The sequence below is a fragment of the Pristis pectinata genome, chromosome 21 (genome assembly GCF_009764475.1).
Source record: "Pristis pectinata isolate sPriPec2 chromosome 21, sPriPec2.1.pri, whole genome shotgun sequence".
NCBI classification, from domain to species: domain Eukaryota; kingdom Metazoa; phylum Chordata; class Chondrichthyes; order Rhinopristiformes; family Pristidae; genus Pristis; species Pristis pectinata.
In genome coordinates this window covers 5,938,581-5,955,655 of record NC_067425.1, presented here as the reverse complement: position 1 = coordinate 5,955,655, position 17,075 = coordinate 5,938,581, and the positions used below count along the sequence as shown (strand labels likewise).

At 41.7% G+C, this 17,075-nt stretch overlaps 1 protein-coding gene across 1 annotated transcript in view; it reads left to right on the top strand.

Annotated features, from left to right (window-relative positions):
• The window catches only part of trim37 (tripartite motif containing 37), an 81,025-nt gene extending 65,371 nt beyond the window's left edge, over positions 1 to 15,654 (top strand). Inside the window, 4 exon segments of the mRNA XM_052035940.1 lie at positions 827 to 942; positions 5,409 to 5,558; positions 7,843 to 7,897; positions 12,889 to 15,654. Coding sequence (XP_051891900.1) covers positions 827 to 942; positions 5,409 to 5,558; positions 7,843 to 7,897; position 12,889 — 322 coding nt within the window. The 3' untranslated portion in view covers positions 12,890 to 15,654.
• The last annotated feature ends 1,421 nt before the right edge of the window (positions 15,655 to 17,075 follow it).

Sequence of the window (17,075 nt, the reverse complement as noted above, 5' to 3'; positions counted from 1 at the left end):
CTCTCTGCTCTGGTTGTATTTATCAACTGAGCCAAGGTGATGTTTCAGTCGCAGTGAATTGTGTGTGTAAATGTCATTTTTAAAATGCTTGCCATTTCTCACCTTTGTTTTTGCAATCACTGATGAGAAGGTTGACATTTTACACCCACTTGCAATTACCCTCAAAGGTGGTGGTGAGTTATCTTCATGAACTGCTGCAGTCCTGGTGAAGGTCCTCCCACTGTGCCTCTGGCAAATGAATTACAGGATATAGATCCAGTGACAATGAAGGGATAGTGACATGGGTTTGATCCTGACCACTGGTGCTGTCTGTGTGGAGTTTGCATGTAATCCTTGTGATCATGTGGGTTTTGTCCAGGTGCTCTGGTTTCCTCCCAGATCACCCAAAAAAGATTTGTGAGTTGGTAGGTTAGTTGGCTGCTGTAAATTGCCCCTAGTGTTAGATGAATGGTAGAATTTGATGCGAGTATAGGAGAATAAAATGAATCATGGTAGGATTAGTGTAAAAATGGGTGCTTAATGGTCGGTGCTGTTTGGTGGGCAAAAGGGCCTTCCTCTGTGGGTATCTCTCTGATTTCTGTGTGATTTAGAGGGGAACTTGCAGTTTGTACTACTGGTGTTTCTGCTGCCGCTATTTTACTGGTGGTCACTGTGGGATTGAAAAGCACCCTTTGGTGTGCTCTGGTGATAGCCCCTTGTAGAAAGTATGCACTAAATGTATAGTTTCCCAGTAAATGAAGTTAACAAAATAGGTTCAGAGTGAAAATGCTTGTGATGGGTTTGAAGGAGTTTTATTAATCTTTTCATACTATGTACCTGGTCCCAGGTCAGTGCCCCAATGCTCATTCACAGATGGCCAGCAACATTCCAACACAGAAAATGCAGTCACTTCAGGAATGCATGCATCAGCTCTTGACAGTGCATCAACCAGGCCAGAAGAAGGTAAGGTCTCACACTCATGGAATTATTAAGAAAATGATGATGGAGCTTGATGTGCTATTATCCTTTTAACCCTTTTAAGAATAGATTCTGTATTAGTAAGGCCAAGCTGCCGTGTACCTTATTGTTGCTTCATCCACTAATGGTAAGTGTGCATTAGGGGCAGGTTTGCACCCAGTACCTAGTCATTCCATAGTGAGGTGCAAACCATAGTATGAACTCAGAACATCTCGATGCATTAGTTTGTAAGGATACCTATGCCAAGGCAGGTCTGTGACTCTACAAACACTTGATACTGTTTTTACACATTTGTGGTGTGGTAAATGCAGAAGAAAAATAATCCTATTGCAGAAGCTCCAAATGAAACTCTGCTACTGGAGATCAACTTGCTGGATCCCACAATTACATCAGAGTAGCAGAAAATGCTGAAGTACTTGATTCAGGCAGCACCTGCAGAAAGAACAGCATTTCAGATTGACAGCCATTTATCAGAATTGGTGAAAGGTCACTGACTTGCACTATGAGCTGTGTTACTCTTTCCACAAATGCTACCTGACCCACTGAGTAAGCATTTGTTTTTCACAATTCCAGTGTGCAGTATTTTGCATTTGTAAGAGAAGATCCACATCCAGATGAAGGGTCTTGACCTGAAATGTTGACGGTCCATTTCCCTTCAGTGGGTCTGACCCACTGAGTTCCTCGACCTGCTTGGTTTTTTCGCTCCAGATTCCTGCATCGGCAGTCTCTTGCCTCTCATTATCTCTCTCTCTACACTAGAACACGAAAACGGGAGCAGAAATAAGTCTCCCAGTCCCTCAAGCTTGCCTCAACATTCAATATGTTCATGGCTGATCTAACCCAAGCCTCAATTCCTCCATGTGCCACGTCCCCCATAGTCCTCAATTCCCTGATCTAAATACACACTGGCAAAATTTTCCCTTTATGTCAGTACATGGGACACCAGCTGATTAGGTTTGAAATCCATAGAATATTATATAGAACATATGCGTTCCATAGAAATTCCAAAATGGATATTCTTTGACCTGCCACTATATTTTGAACTATGATCTTGAACCCCACCTTTCTTCCTTTAGCTACCTATTTAATCTTTGTCAGCAATGCCTTTGCTTGAATCACTAACTCGTCATGTTTCCCCACATACCTGCAATCTTTGAGTGTAATTTTTTTTCTTTCTCTGCTCCCTGCTCCCTGTCTCCTTATTCTAGCCTCCTCAGTCATTGCAGCCTGTCTAGTTTCTATCAACTATTTTTTCCCATCACTTAATAATTTCAAACACCTCTGTCATGTTGCTGAACAATCTCTAACAAAAATGATTGTGTTTTCTAAGGCAGCACGTTTGCACTTTCTTCTGCTCGGTATTGCCCTAGTGAAATCACCATGGTATCTCCTCAATCTTCCACCTGGGGTCTTAAGTTTTATATACATATTCAATCTTGCATTGCAACTTTTATGTTCTGGGCTTCATGTTATAAAACCATAATTCTATTGGCTTTTCAGATGCCACTTTTAAAATGATATGAATCTGACCCCATAAATCCCTGCAGTCTCACATCATGCAGCTTTCCTCCATTCCAAGTATATTTATTGCTTTTATTATTTTCTGATTTGCTACCTCACAAGCCCTGACATTGAATTGAATCTCCTACATCTTTACCCATTGCACTTGTGTCTTCAAGATTATTGTCTTCTATTTCAGATCATATATAAATTTGTATGATATTGCCTTTGGCTCCACTTCCAGCTCACAATGCACACTGAACAGAAGCATTTCCAGAACAGAACCTTAGGGGGAAATAACCACTTTTAAACTCAGAACCTGCCCACAAGTCCTGCTGCTTAATTCTCCCTTCTAAAACTATCTTCTTGCCTGCTGACTGGCAGTTATCCAGGTTCCTCCTTTTAACTCCTTTGCCACTCAAACGCTTTCACTGCTAGGTTGTACGTGCCTCTTCCAAAACTCTACATGTTGTACAATATGTCCCATGGTTCAACATGTATTGTTGCATGTTGGTCCTCTGGGTTTAAAAACTATAATGCTGGTGTAAACAACAGCTAACTCAGGTTAGCATGATTGAAATGTCCAAAACATCTGGTCCTGTGCTGGGAGTATACAAATATTGTGGACATGTCACCTTGAGAACTGTAATAGTTCAAACATCACTTCAGGCCGACTGCATTAGGTTTAAAGGTAATTACCCATATTGTACTTGTCACAAAATTGGCTTATTTAATTTTGTTTTTGTACTAAGTTAATATATTGCACACAGAATGGGCAATGAATTTCCACGAATTGTCTGGAAAGCATTGCCTCTTGAACATGGTGTTTGAACTCTATTGCCAGATTTTTCATGAATATATTGACATTAATATAATGTATGTACAATAATGTGTCAGAAAGAGACTCTTGTGCAAGAGAACTTCAGCTGATGTCATAGTAACTTCACTAATCATTGCTATCCCTGCTCTGCTTCCTGCCACCATGTGTCAGAAGGGAAGAGTGTAGAGTTGTGAGCAGATAATAAGTGATGCAACTCTGCAGTTGGAGCACTTTTGGTTCATTCACCTTGTTGGTATGTACAGTGTCATGCAAAAGTTTGGGCACCCCTGATCAAAATTTGTTACTGTGAATAGCTAAGTGAGTAAAGATGACCTGATTTCCAAAAGGTGCAAAGTTAAAGATGACACACTTCTTTAATATTTTAAGCAAGATTACTTTTTTACTTCCATCTTTTACAGTTTCAAAATGACAAAGGAAAAGGGCCCGAAGCAAAAGTTTGGGCACCCTGCATGGTCGGTACTTAGTAACACCCCCTTTGGCAAGTATCACAGCTTGTAAACTTTCTGTAGCCAGCTAAGTGTCTTTCAATTCTTGGGGGATTTTTGTCCATTCTTCCTTGCAAAAGGCTTCTAGTTCTGTGAGATTCTTGGGCTGTCTTGCATGCACTGCTCTTTTGAGGTCTATCCACAGATTTTCGATGATGTTTAGGTCAGGGGACTGTGAGGGCCATGGCAAAACCTTCAGCTTGTGCCTCTTGAAGTAGTCCATTGTGGATTTTGAGGTGTGTTTAGGGTAGTTATCCTGTTGTAGAAGCCATCCTCTTCTTCAGCTTTTTTTTTTACAGACGGTGTGATGTTTGCTTCCAGAATTTGCTGGTATTTAATTGAATTCATTCTTCCCTCTACCAGTGAAATGTTCCCCATGCCACTGGCTGCAACACAAGCCCAAAGCATGATCGATCCACCCCCGTGCTTAACAGTTGGAGAGGTGTTTTTTTTTCATGAAATTCTGCACCCTTTTTTCTCCAAACATACCTTTGCTCATTGCGGCCAAAAAGTTCTCTTTTAACTTAAGTCCACAGGACTTGTTTCCAAAATGCATCAGGCTTGTTTAGATGTTCCTTTGCAGACTTCTGATGCTGAATTTTGTGGTGAGGATGCAGGTAAGGTTTCCTTCTGATGACTCTTCCACGAAGGCCATATTTGTGCAGGTGTCGCTGCACAGTAGAACAGTGCACCACCACTAAGAGTCTGCTAAATCTTCCTGAAGGTCTTTTGCAGTTGAATGGGGGGTTTTGATTTGCCTTTCTAGCAATCCTACTAGCAGTTCTCTTGGAAAGTTTTCTTGACCTTCCAGACCTCAACTTGACCTCTACTGTTCCTGTTAATTGCTATTTCTTAATTTCATTACGAACTGAGGAAACAGCTACCTGAAAACGCTTTGCTATCTTCTTATAGCCTTCTCCTGCTTTGTGGGTATCATTTATTTTAATTTTGAGTGCTAGGCAGCTCTTTAGAGGAGTCCATGGCTGCTGATTGTTGGGACAAGGTTTGAGCAGTCAGGGTATTTATAAAGCTTTGAAATTTGCATCACCTGGCCTTTCCTAACAATGACTGAACAAGCCATAGCCCTAACAAGCTAATGAAGGTCTGAGACCTTAGTAAAAGTTATCTGAGAGCTCAAATCTCTTGGGGTGCTCAAACTTTTGCATGGTGCTCCTTTCCTTTTTTCACTCTAAAATTGTACAAAACAAAAACAATACACTAATCTTGCTTAAAATGTTGTAAAGAATGTTTCATCTTTAACTTTGACTTTTGGAGATCAGTTCATCTTCTATTCAACTCTTCACAGTAACAGAAATTTTGACCAGGGGTGCCCAAACTTTTGCATGCCACTGTAACTTGTGTCTGGAGCAATCATGTCAGGTTTTGAAGATGTAAAGTGAGTCTCCCTGTTTGTTTACTCTGATATTGGATTTGCATTATAGTTCTGACAGTGATTCTGTACATTTAACCTTTGTGTACATAACACAGCTGCAATCTATTTGTAAGTGTGTTAATACCAACAATCACAAAAGTTCCTTTAGCACCTGACTATCTGTGTATTTACTGATGCTTGCTTTTGCACAGTGGAAAGTCTCAATGCATAACGTTGTGGTTTTTTTTTCCAGTCATGTCACTTCAGAAGACAATCCTTCGTTTACTACCTGGGATGAGCACCGACAGTGAGAGTGAGTGCGATACTGAGAATGAGGAGCAGGAAGAAAACAGGTCCACAGAGGTGGTGACTCATAACTTTGCGGTTCAGAGCTCTGGTGAAGGTACGAAAGCACAGAGTTCCACCTGAGGATACTGTCAATAACTTTCCCTTCATTGTGATTTTTGTTTTTAAATTTACACAAGTTATTGGGAATATGGCTTGGAACAGTTGCATACACATTTTTGAAAAAACAACTGGATTAGTGCAGGAAATATGACGTGGACATAGGTTAGTTGGCATCAGTAATGAGAACAGAGATATTTTGGGAGTGTGAACCTAAATGCTTGGATGTCTCTGCACTAGGCTAGGACAGATTTAATTTTCAGGTTCTGAATTTCTTTTGTTGCTATTCAATGGGTAACAACAAGGCAGGCTGTATGAATTTAAATGTCTTTTTTTTTGGAGGGACACATTGATCGTATGTATTCTTCATGACTGTTACAGGAAGGGGGTGACTCCCCCAAGGTCTGGTTAATAGCCCTGTATGAAACAATTTTTTTTAATGTGTCTCCTTTGTTCCTTTTTCTCTATTTTTATGTCCACCTCTCCTGAAGTTTAACTCCTGTTCTACAGAACTAAATTAAGTTATGGAATCTCTCCAAAATTCACCTTTTGAGAGTTAATATTCTGTTCTGACTACTTTATCTGAGTAGCTGAATTGTGTGTGCATGTTGTCATTTCATTATGGTTGAAGGGAAAAGCCCTCCCTTTTACATCCAGGATACCATTTGTGTAGCACAACTGTGGCCATGATGTTAAATCAAAAATTCAGAACACATTTTACACCTGAAAGCTGGGTATTGGCAGTGGCAGGATTATATTTCATTGTTTGTAACCTCATGGCCCAACAAATCCCTTGCTCTTCCTTTTGGTTTTCTGGAGTAGTGGGTTTACCATATGACTGAGTAGGCTAGAGCTTGATTTTCCAGACCTTGAAAGAGTGCGTGGTATTCCCATTGAAACAAGCAGAATTCTCAGTGTCCAACAGGGAAGATGCTTCTCCTGGCTGAAGAGGTGAGAACTAGGGAATTAGTGTCAAAATAAAAAGTAGACCATTTAGGATGAGGAGAAATTTCTTAACTCAGAGTGGTATATCTTCTGAATTCTGTGTACCCGTGCACTGCGGTGCTCACTCATTGACTGTGTTCAAAGATTGATAAATCTCTGGATATTAGAGGAATTGAGGCATGTGGGGATAAGGTAGGTAAAAGGTGTTAACGTAGAAGTTCACCCATGATATTTTTGAATAGCAGAGCAGGGGCCAAAGGGCTTCTGTTGCTGCTTCATTCTTGTGCAGCAAGAGCTAGACAACATTCAGACACTGCCACAGTGCCAGGCAATTTCCAGTGTGTCCAACCTCCTGCCAAATGTCCTGGGGATCTCAATTGACCAGAAACTTAATCAGCCAACCTTGTAATTAAGCTATCCATATAGATCTTGCAGTTTCAAGAGCAGGTCAGAGGTTGGATATTCTATGGAGACTAACTTCTGGCTTCCAAAATGCCTATCCATCTTCTACAAGACATGAGTAAAGAGTGCAATGGAGTACTGTTTGTCCAGATGAGTGTAGCTCCAGCAATATTCAAGAAGATTGAGTACTATTCGAGATTAAGCAGTTCACTTGACTTCATTTTTTTTTTTGTGTGTGGCTACATCTAGTTACATGCCAGGCTACTTGGACAGCACCTCCTAAATATCTCCAAGTTCAAGGACTTCAACTGCACAAGAGTGTCACTGCTTGCTGTTTTCCTCACCAAACCTCGTTTCCTGATTTGGAAATGCATCACTGTTCCTCCATTGTTGGGTCGTACCCTAGAAATTACTACTGAACAGCACCAGAAAGCACCTTCACCAGACGGGCAGCAGCAGTTCAGGAAGATGACTCCATCACTTTCTCAAAGACTATTAGGGCTGTGCAATAAATGTTGACCTTGTTAGCAGTGCATTCATCCATACTTGAATTTTAACAACTGCAATCAATGTCCATGGGGGTGGGTGGGGATGAATAAATGTTATCATAATCTGCTGTTGAGAACTGCCCAGCAGTGAAGGAGGGAGTATGGCTGGTCTAAACAAGAGAAAGGGAACTTAATATTTTGTACTCACCATTTCAGCGTTTTGTGTAAATACAAGAATGTGGTAACAAGAGCTGCTACTGTGTGAGTAATGAGTGTCTTTGGCTGTGTCCTTGGCTTGCCACCAAGGGATGTGCCTCCAACAAGTTGTGCTGACCTTTCAAACCACAGGAGCGCTCATGACCCACTTTCCTCTCGAGCTGCCAGGCTGATGAATGATGAAGTTTGTGTCTGCAGAAGAAAATTGAGATGTGTGGTTTTTTTTTGCAGGTGATTTGGGCAATTCTGAAAGCACCAATTTTGTCAATGGAGAAAAAAATGAGTGGTAAGTGGCAGCTATTCGTGATTATTTTAAGCTCCTTCTGTGGTGCCCAGTACCATCCAACATGCTGGGGGGGAAAAGATTTTTGTGTTGTTTTTGTGACATTTCAAAATGGAGAAAGCTGTTCCCTTGAGACACTTCAGTAGTACTTTTAAATACAGTGTGCTGCTTGTATTTGGGATGATCTAGCTTTTGGTCTTCGAAGCTTGTGTTTAATCACTCCTTTGATGCCCTTGTCTTCAGTAAAATCCTTAAGCTCTCCTTTACTAGTCATTCCCCTTTGTAAATCCCCCATCTTAACACCTTTTAACACTTGAGCATTTGTGTTGTATAGCTGGTGTAGCCATTCCTGACCAATCTCCCTAGATTAGTACTTTCATTTCTTATACTCAAACTATAAAGCTGTGCATCCCACCATAACCTTGGAACAGTCAAAAGATCACCATCAACAACAGTTTTTTATTTTAAACCTCTCCTCTGCACTTTTGACTCCACGTGAAAAGGTCTTGTGAGCATCTGTCACCAAGATTGAGGTTGTACACCTGTTGGGTGATGTCTCCACTTCTCCTCTGTCACTAACCTATTGACCACCTGTTAACTTTTCCTGTGTGCTCCCCCCTACCCAAACCGAAAATTCCTCCATGCTATCTGATAGTTAGTTCCCTTTTCTGTTCCCCTGTGGCTCACACCCTTGTATCTGCTCTTGCTATCCTCTTCCTCAAAGGAAGATAACCTATCTTGAACTTCCCTTTCCTCAGATCCTTGAATATGTTGTAGCCTCCTAAATCAACCCATATTTCCTGTAATTACTCATTATGGTTTTGCCTAGCTACAGTATTGAAATGGCCCTAATCCAAACGGCATCACATACAGTAACTTTGACAGAGGTGCACTGTTCCCTACTTTGCTGTTGATTTCACAATTCACTTCTGAGTGGCACTGCCTGTGCTCCATGCTTTTAACATAGAACAGTACAGCACTGGACAGGCCATTTAGCCCACAATGTTGTGCCAATCTTAATGCCAATTTATACTAAATGACCTCCTCCTGTTTATCATCCATATTTCTCCATTCCCTTCATTCGTGTGTCTATCTAAAAGCCTCTTGAACTCTGGCAAACTTTAAAAGCGTGTCCTCTGGTGTTTGACATTTCTGCCCTGGGAAAGGATTCTGACTGTCTAACCTATCTATGCCTCATAATTTTAAAAACCTCTGTCAGGTCTCCCCTCAGCCTCTGACCCTCTAAAGAAGCAACCCAAGTTTGTTCAACCTTTATAGTTCATACCCTCTAATCCAGGCAGCATCCTGGTAAACAACCTCCTGCATCCTCTCCACAATCTCTGCATCCTTCCCATAATGGGGCAACCAGAACTGCACTCAATATTCCAAGTGTGGTCTGACTAAGGTCTTTTTTTATATAGCTGCAGCATGACATCCTAACTCTTGCACTCAACACCCCTACCAATGAAGGCAAGCATTTCATACACCACCTTTACCACCTTTTCCAGTTGTGGAGCCACTTTCCAGTTGTGGAGCCACTTTCAGTGAACTATGGACTTGGACCCCAAGATCCCTCTGTGTGTACTTCAGTGCTATTAAGAGGCCTACAATTAACTGTATACTTTCTCCTTTCATTTGACCTCCTGAACTGCAACACCTCACACTTGCCCAGATTGAACTCCATCTGCCACTTCTCTGCCCATATCTGTAACTGATCTATATCCCACTGTATTCTTTGATAGTCCTTTACACTGTCCACAACTCCACCAATCTTGGTGTCATCTGCAAACTTGCTAATCCACCCATCTACATCTTCATCCAAATCATTGATGCACATAGCAAACAAGAGAGGTCCCAGCACCGATCCTTGAACTGGTCCCAGATCTCCAGCCAGAATAACAACCTTCCACCCCTACTCTCCGTCTCCTATAGGCAAGCCAGTACTGAATCCAAATTGCAATTCACCCTGAATCGCATGCATCTATCTTCTGAATCAACCTACCATGAGGGACCTTATCAAATGCCTTACTAAAGTCCATGTGGATGATATCCACTGCCTTGCCCTCATCAAGCACCTTTGTCACCTCCTCAAAACTCTATCAAGTTTGAGAGGCATGACCTGCCCTGCACAAAGCCATGCTGACTGTCCCTAAGCAGGCCATGCCTTTCCAAATGTGCATAAATCCTATCCCTCAGTAAACTCTCCAATAGCTTCCCTACCACTGATATGAGGCTCACTGGCATGTAGTTACCTGGATTATCCCTATTTCCCTTCTTGTACAAAGGCACAACATTTGCTACTCTCCAGTCCTTTGGGACTTGCCAGTCCCACCAATCTCCTCACTTGCTGCTTTCAGTATTCTGGGATATATGCCATCAGACCCTGGGAACTTATCCACCTTAATGCTTTTCAGAAGGCCCAGCACTACCTACTCAATTTCAAAATGTCCCAGCACTTTAGTAAGCCCCACTCTGCTTTCACTATCCTCCTCCTTGGTAAATACTAATGCAAAGTACACATTTAGTACCTCAGCCATGTGCTCTGACTCCAAGCAAAAATTCCTTCCTTTATCCTTGAGTGGACCTACCCTCTCCTCAGTTACCCTCTTTTTCTTGATACAAGTATAAAATGCCTTGGGATTATCCTTGATCCTGCTCGCCAAGGACATTTTCTGGTCCTTTTAGCCCTCCTAATCGCCTGTTTGAGCACTTCCCTGCTTTCCTGCCTCTACAAGGGTGCAGTCTGATTTTAGTCTCCAAAACCTTGCATATGCTTCCTTTTTCTTTCTGACTAAATTTAGGGCCCCTCTGGTCATCCAAAGTTCCCTTGCCATCCTTGTCCTTGCTCTTTACCAGAACATGCCAATCCTGAATTCCGATCAGCTGGTCTTGAAACAACTCCCACATGTCAGACATGGACTTGTCCGACAGCAGCTGCTCACTTAATCAATGCCCCTAAGCTCCTGCCTTATCCTGTCATAATTTTCCCTCCCCCAATGTGGTACCTTCCTGCAAGATCTGATTTTTCTCAACTCATTATGTTTTAAGATGGTTATGAGTATGGTCACTATTCCCAAAATGTTCACTATCAAGTCTGTCACTTAGCCTGGCTCATTTCCCAAAACCAGCTCCAGTATGTTTTCTCCTCTAGTTGGACTCTCCACATACTGTTTCAAGAAACCCTCTTGAATGCACTGAAATCCCACCGCACCTGAGCCTTTTGTTACCTGTAGACTTTTCTTGCTTTGCTCTGCTCTGACTCTCTTATCATCTCCCTTCCATAAGTTTGCACTGGTTCAAAGCTCTGTCCACCCAAACTTTGTCCTTATTTGAAATAAAAATGGTAAATACTAGAAATACTCAGCGGGTCAGGTGGCATCTGTGGAAAGAGAAAGATTTTGGGTCCAGAGCCATTCTTATCTAATTGGTCATTGCCAGTGAACCTTCAGCAGTGGCGTTACTTCCCACTCGTACAATACCCGTTGAGGCCCTATCGGTGGTGCCTTCTCACTTCTCATCCCCATGCACCTGCTTTGGCAGCACCATCTGAAAACTCAACAGGCTCCACATGTATACTGTTGATAAACAACCCCACCCCATTACCTCCCATAGCCCTGAACTTATTTCTCAACCTGTTCTGAGCATTCCAAAGTTTCCTTCACTTAAACACCAGGACATTAAAGCCTCCGCCACAAACTTTTTTTGTGCCTGTCCAACCAGGTTAAATCAAATTCACAACCGTGCTTCCTATTAACCATAATCTGGGTTTCTTTAACTATCTATCCATTAATGATAACCCAACTGTATCTCTGCCTCCTTGCATTTGAAGTTGAAACCCTCATCAGTGCTTCTGACATTTCCCTGTTAGTATGGCCAGACTTGAGTATGAAGTCATCTTAAACCTTGCTGTCCTTGTCACAGCTCGCCAAATCCTACACGTGTCACCCCTTTATTCAGTGACCTATAGTGAAACCCAGTCTACTAATGTCAATGTTTTTTAAAATTCCCATCCATGTGTTCCAATCCTTACCACTCCATTTTCCCTGCAATTTACTTCCAGCCCTGCAATTTACTTCCAGCCCTACATCCTCCAAGAATTCTTCCTTCATCTTTCACCTCTAGTGAATTCCTACCTTTTATTCCTTGGCTCACCCCAGCATTGGGGTGCCCTGAGCTTATTCCACAAGATCCCCATACCCCATCAGTCCATTGACGTGCCTAATGAAATCTACCTCTCTGTCCTACATTGCAACAGTAGCTACCCATCAAAAGTGCTTCATAGGCTGTAAGATGCTACAAAATGGCCTGAGATGGTGAAAGGTGCTGTCGGAAAACAGTGGGGTACAGTGGCCAAGTGGCTGTATCCTCTTGAACTAAAATAAGTTTGTCTTCCTTTCGGCTTGGTATCAACTTTCGTCTGAATAGACTCCTGTGGAGTGCCTTGGGACGATCCACTATATAAATGCAAATTGTTTTGCAGTCTATTGTTTGGAAAGTACATTTAGTATCAATGTAGGCAAATGTGAAAGCTAATTTGCAGTGTCATTCCACCTCTGAAGAAACTCAGTTCTTGCTGAGATCCGGTTCCACGGATGCTGCATGCAAAAGTACTTGCCCAAAAAAGCTGCTGTGTTTGTGTGGACTTGGTCAATGTTTTATATTACAATATAAAAATATGATTTCAGTGCACGTTCATTTGAGATCTGCTGGATTCTGCTCTTGGTGTTAAGTTTAGGGGGAAATGCTTGGTGATTGTGGTTGTATAAAGCTATTCATAACAGTGAATTAACGTTCAAGGACATGGGCCTGGGGATGTGCAACAGTGAAGCAACTAGGGGAGGCTGTTTTGCAGAGAGAACAGAACTGGAGGTTGAATTATGCAGTGGCAGCAACTTAAAGGGTGTCAGACATTTCAACTGGGCAGGAAGTAGAATGGGCTAGTCCATCTCACCACTAAATGTTCCATGTGGTATTTTTGGTGTCTCTCTCCACAGATCATAAGGACATTGCCAATGGAAAATATTTTGCATCCAGATTGCATTGGAAAAGTGGAAGAGGATGGGGACCTGCTAAAGATCTTTCCATCTTTAACAGTAGGTTAAGGGAAATAACCTGTAACATCCCGTGTGAAACTAATGCTTGTCTGTCATTCATACACTACTACACCAGCTGTGGGCTGATGCAGCAAGATCCCAGTAAACATTGCACTGATTTTGTTTTCTTTGATGGGTCAAAGTTAATTACATCAGCCAGTACTTGGTTTTACATTTTAAAAAGCTCTTAAACTGTAAACCATCTCTTCCGTACAGCAAGGTCCTGGCTTTAATAGTCGCTACATTGGGTCATTGGTGCATTTTCAGCCTTGAGTTTTTGCACAGCTGCCCTGTCCACTGTCCTTTGCAAACATTTGCTCAGCAGTTGAGACCTTCCTTATTTCAAGCAGTTGACTCACTATCTTTCATGGAAACTTTTTGTTCTTCTGCCTTTTTTTTGTAACAGTTGTTGTAGATCATTTCCTCTTCAAGCTGAACTTTTCTGTCCATAACTCCCAGAACAATTAGAATAAACGTGAATGGGCCCTGCTGTATTCTCAATTGCCTCTGGTTGGTAGGAGCTGAACATCAGCAATGATCCATGTAGGGACTTGGCCTTCCCTGGCAAGTTGAGATGGAGTGGGGGTGGCGGGGAAGGGGTGGGGGTTGGTTGCAGTTGTGAGCAGTGGCTGAAATTGTGAATTTGCCAAGTGGGTTATTGGTATGCATTGCTCTTGTTTTCCTCTTGGGCATACTTGCTTGTTTGAGACCGCTGGTGTTTTACTACTGATGATCTTGAGATTGTAAAGTGAGTTGTGTAATTAGACAGACTACAGCAGACTAATAAACCAATAAGTAGGTATTGGTTGGTATAAGCTGAGTCTGTATTCTGTGTGTGCTGTAACTTGGACTGTTAGATTCATGATTAGATGCATGTACAGTGGAGTGTTGTATTATACCTGTCCCTGGATTTCATTCTTCAAACACAATGGACACAGAATGGAGTGGTGATTGAACAAATGCTCTGTATTGAGGGAAGTAGTCCAACTGATCTATGCATGTCGAACCTTTATGCTTTTTGGCCTTAACCTATCATGTATTTTATCAAGGTTATTTGAACAATAGTGACATTGTACTCAATTGCTTTTAGATTCATGATCTAAATGGCACTTTAAGTACTGCCCTGTTGACCCCACTGAAGTTAACAGGGGTATGATTTCAGTGGGCAACATTTGCCTAGTTGTCCCTTAACATTGAAATCATAGATTTGTCCTGATGCATGGTGGTGCTGTGTACATATCTTCTGTGCAAAATTTCTCCTACAGTTGGCATCTGGTCAAGTGTCACTAGCTTATTCATTACTTCCATTTCTTGTGTGCAGTGGAGCGCTGTAGGGGGAAAAAACTAGCCTGCTGATGAGCAATGTTATAACAGCAAGTAATCTGGAGTCTTCAAAAATAAAACTGAGCATACTGTACCGAAGTTGGGAATGTTTTACAGCTGCACTTGTTTATTTGGTCTATTTTACACTTGATTGTTTCAGTTTATGGATCATTTCTGGCACAAGGTTGAAGCAAAAATTCCAACAAAATTCCTTAATGTTAATTTATTTCTAATTAAGTATCATTTTATTTATTCATTCCGCTTCTGCTCTGGAGCAGCTATTCTATGCGACCCCACTATTATACCCTTCTCTGCCAAATGATTTCTGTACAGAAGGTACAATCACTTTGTAGTTTTCTTTTGTAGCTGTACCCTAGTGGTGCCAAGCAGTGTTTTCCTCTGGGAATTCCCCAGCTATGAATTGATTAGCAAAGCTGTGATAGCTGGTGCCTTTCTATTGAGAGAAAACTCTTGCCTGGGTTTTGCTCACTAATCAGCTTGATGCTCCCACCCCAAAGCCTTTGTTTTTTTTTAAAAAAAAAGGCGCTTATCTGTGATGATTTGTTCTCCAAGAGTTGGGAAAATCTGTGGGTTTTGTTAAATCCATAGTTTACAATGTCTCTGCCTTAGACCAGTCTTTAATTATACTCTGTTACATCAAGCAGTTCCCATTTACTTAGTGCAGATATTAGAAGTAAGTTTTCCAGAACTTTCCATTAGGTTGGTGAACATGTACAAACAAAAGACTTGAATCTTTGTGGGACCTTTTTACTTCTCTGCTTACTGGTATGGTATGTTGTTATTTTGGTTTCCAGTGTTTGTTCTTTGAAAGGCAATGTGTGGGTAACTGGTGATGAGTTTGCTCTGGCGACACTACCTTTAATTCAACAACCTTGTCCACACTTCTCCCACTTCCCCTACAACTATGATATGTTTGCAATGTATTTAACTTTGCATAATATTTCTTGCTTTAAAGAGCACATTTAGGTTTTGTGAATTTCTTCAGCACTACTTTGAGGATGCTTTGCCATTGAGGAAACTCTGCCATTGAGGAAACTGAGATCTAGCAACAAGTCTGTTAAATCACTGCTGGCAGCCTATCCATGTAGTAGAAAGCAGAATACTGAGTGGGTAGTACTGAGATTTAATTGTGCTGCAAAGTACCCTGGACCCAGTTTCTGTAATGCTTATCAACATCCTGTCTAAATGTGATGTACTTTGTACTGTGAAGTACTGTTAGAAAGTTGTGCTTTATTTGCAATGTATCCAGTGTTGCATTTTAAATACTGTCTCCATTGTGTTTACATGATCACATTTCTGCACTTTTTTTGTTAATAAAACTAAGATGCAAACCATTGGTAAGAATTTACTGTTTCTGGGAAGGGGTGGATATTGAGGTTTAATTTCCAATAGGTCTAGCAACATTTTTAACTCCCAAAAAAGTGTTAATGGTTTCAAAGGAAATTTTATTTGTGTGATGTTTTGTCACTAAACTCCTCAAAGTGGATCTTGAGGTGGGTTGTTTCTTGTGTTTGCAAATGAACATCTACCTTGCTCAGAAATCCCGCAAACAGCAATGAAGTGAGTAGATATTGACCAATGTGCTACTCTGACAGTACAAAACAAACTGACATGGAAATTAGACATTGAACTTTTATCTGCCTCATAATCTCTGACAAATGTAACATGGGCATGGAAATCAGTTACTAGTTCTGGCTTCTAGAAGTTTTGAGTATTCTCCAACTACTTGTTTATTTTGTCTGATACTGCCAGCTTGCTCCACATCCCATCACCTTCTGTGGGGTGGGTGTGGAGGGAGGGAGGGGAGAGAAAGAAACTTGCCCCTCAGGTCCCCTTTTTAAATCTTTCCCCTCTTCTTCAACCTATTCCCTCTAGTTTCTGGGGAAAAAGCTCTGACCATCCACCTGATTCTATGTCCCTTGTGATTTTATCAGCCTCTGTGAAGTCACCCCTCTACCTCCTACGTGTTAGGGAAAACTCTCCCAGTATATCCTTTTAATTGCAAGCTCTCCAGTCCTGGCAACATTGAATCTTTCTTGTACTCTCCTGAGCAAGAAAGCTCACCAGCGCCTCTACTTCCTCAGGAGGCTAAAGAAATTTTGTTTGTCCCCTTTGACTCTCACCAACTTTTACCAATGCACCACAGAAAGCATCCTATCAGGATGTATCACAGGGTGGTATGGCAACTGCTCTGCCCAGGAGTGCAAGAACCTGCAGAGAGTTGTGGACACAACCCAGCACATCGTGGACACCAGCCTCCTCTCCTTGGACTCTGTCTTTACCTCTCGTTGTCTTGGTGTAGTAGCCAGCATAATCAAAGACTCCACCCACCTGGGACATTTACTCTCTTCTCTCCTCTTCCATTGGGTAGAAGATACAGGAGCCTGAGGGCACATACCACCAGACATAAGGACAACTTCTATCCCACTGTGATAAGACTATTGAATATGGAATGGTTCCCTTATACAATGAGATGGACTGACCTCACAATCTACCTTGTTGTGACCTTGCACCTTATTGCACTGCACTTTCTCTGTAGCTGTGACACTTTACTGTGTGCTGTTACTGTGTTTTTACCTGTACTACATCAATGCACTTTGTACTAACTCAATGTAACTGCACTGTGTAATGAATTGACCTGTACCATCAGTTTGTAAGACAAGCTTTTCACTGTACCTTGGTACAAATGACAATAATAAACCAATACCGAGTTGATCACATCCTTCCTAGCTGGCACCCTAGCT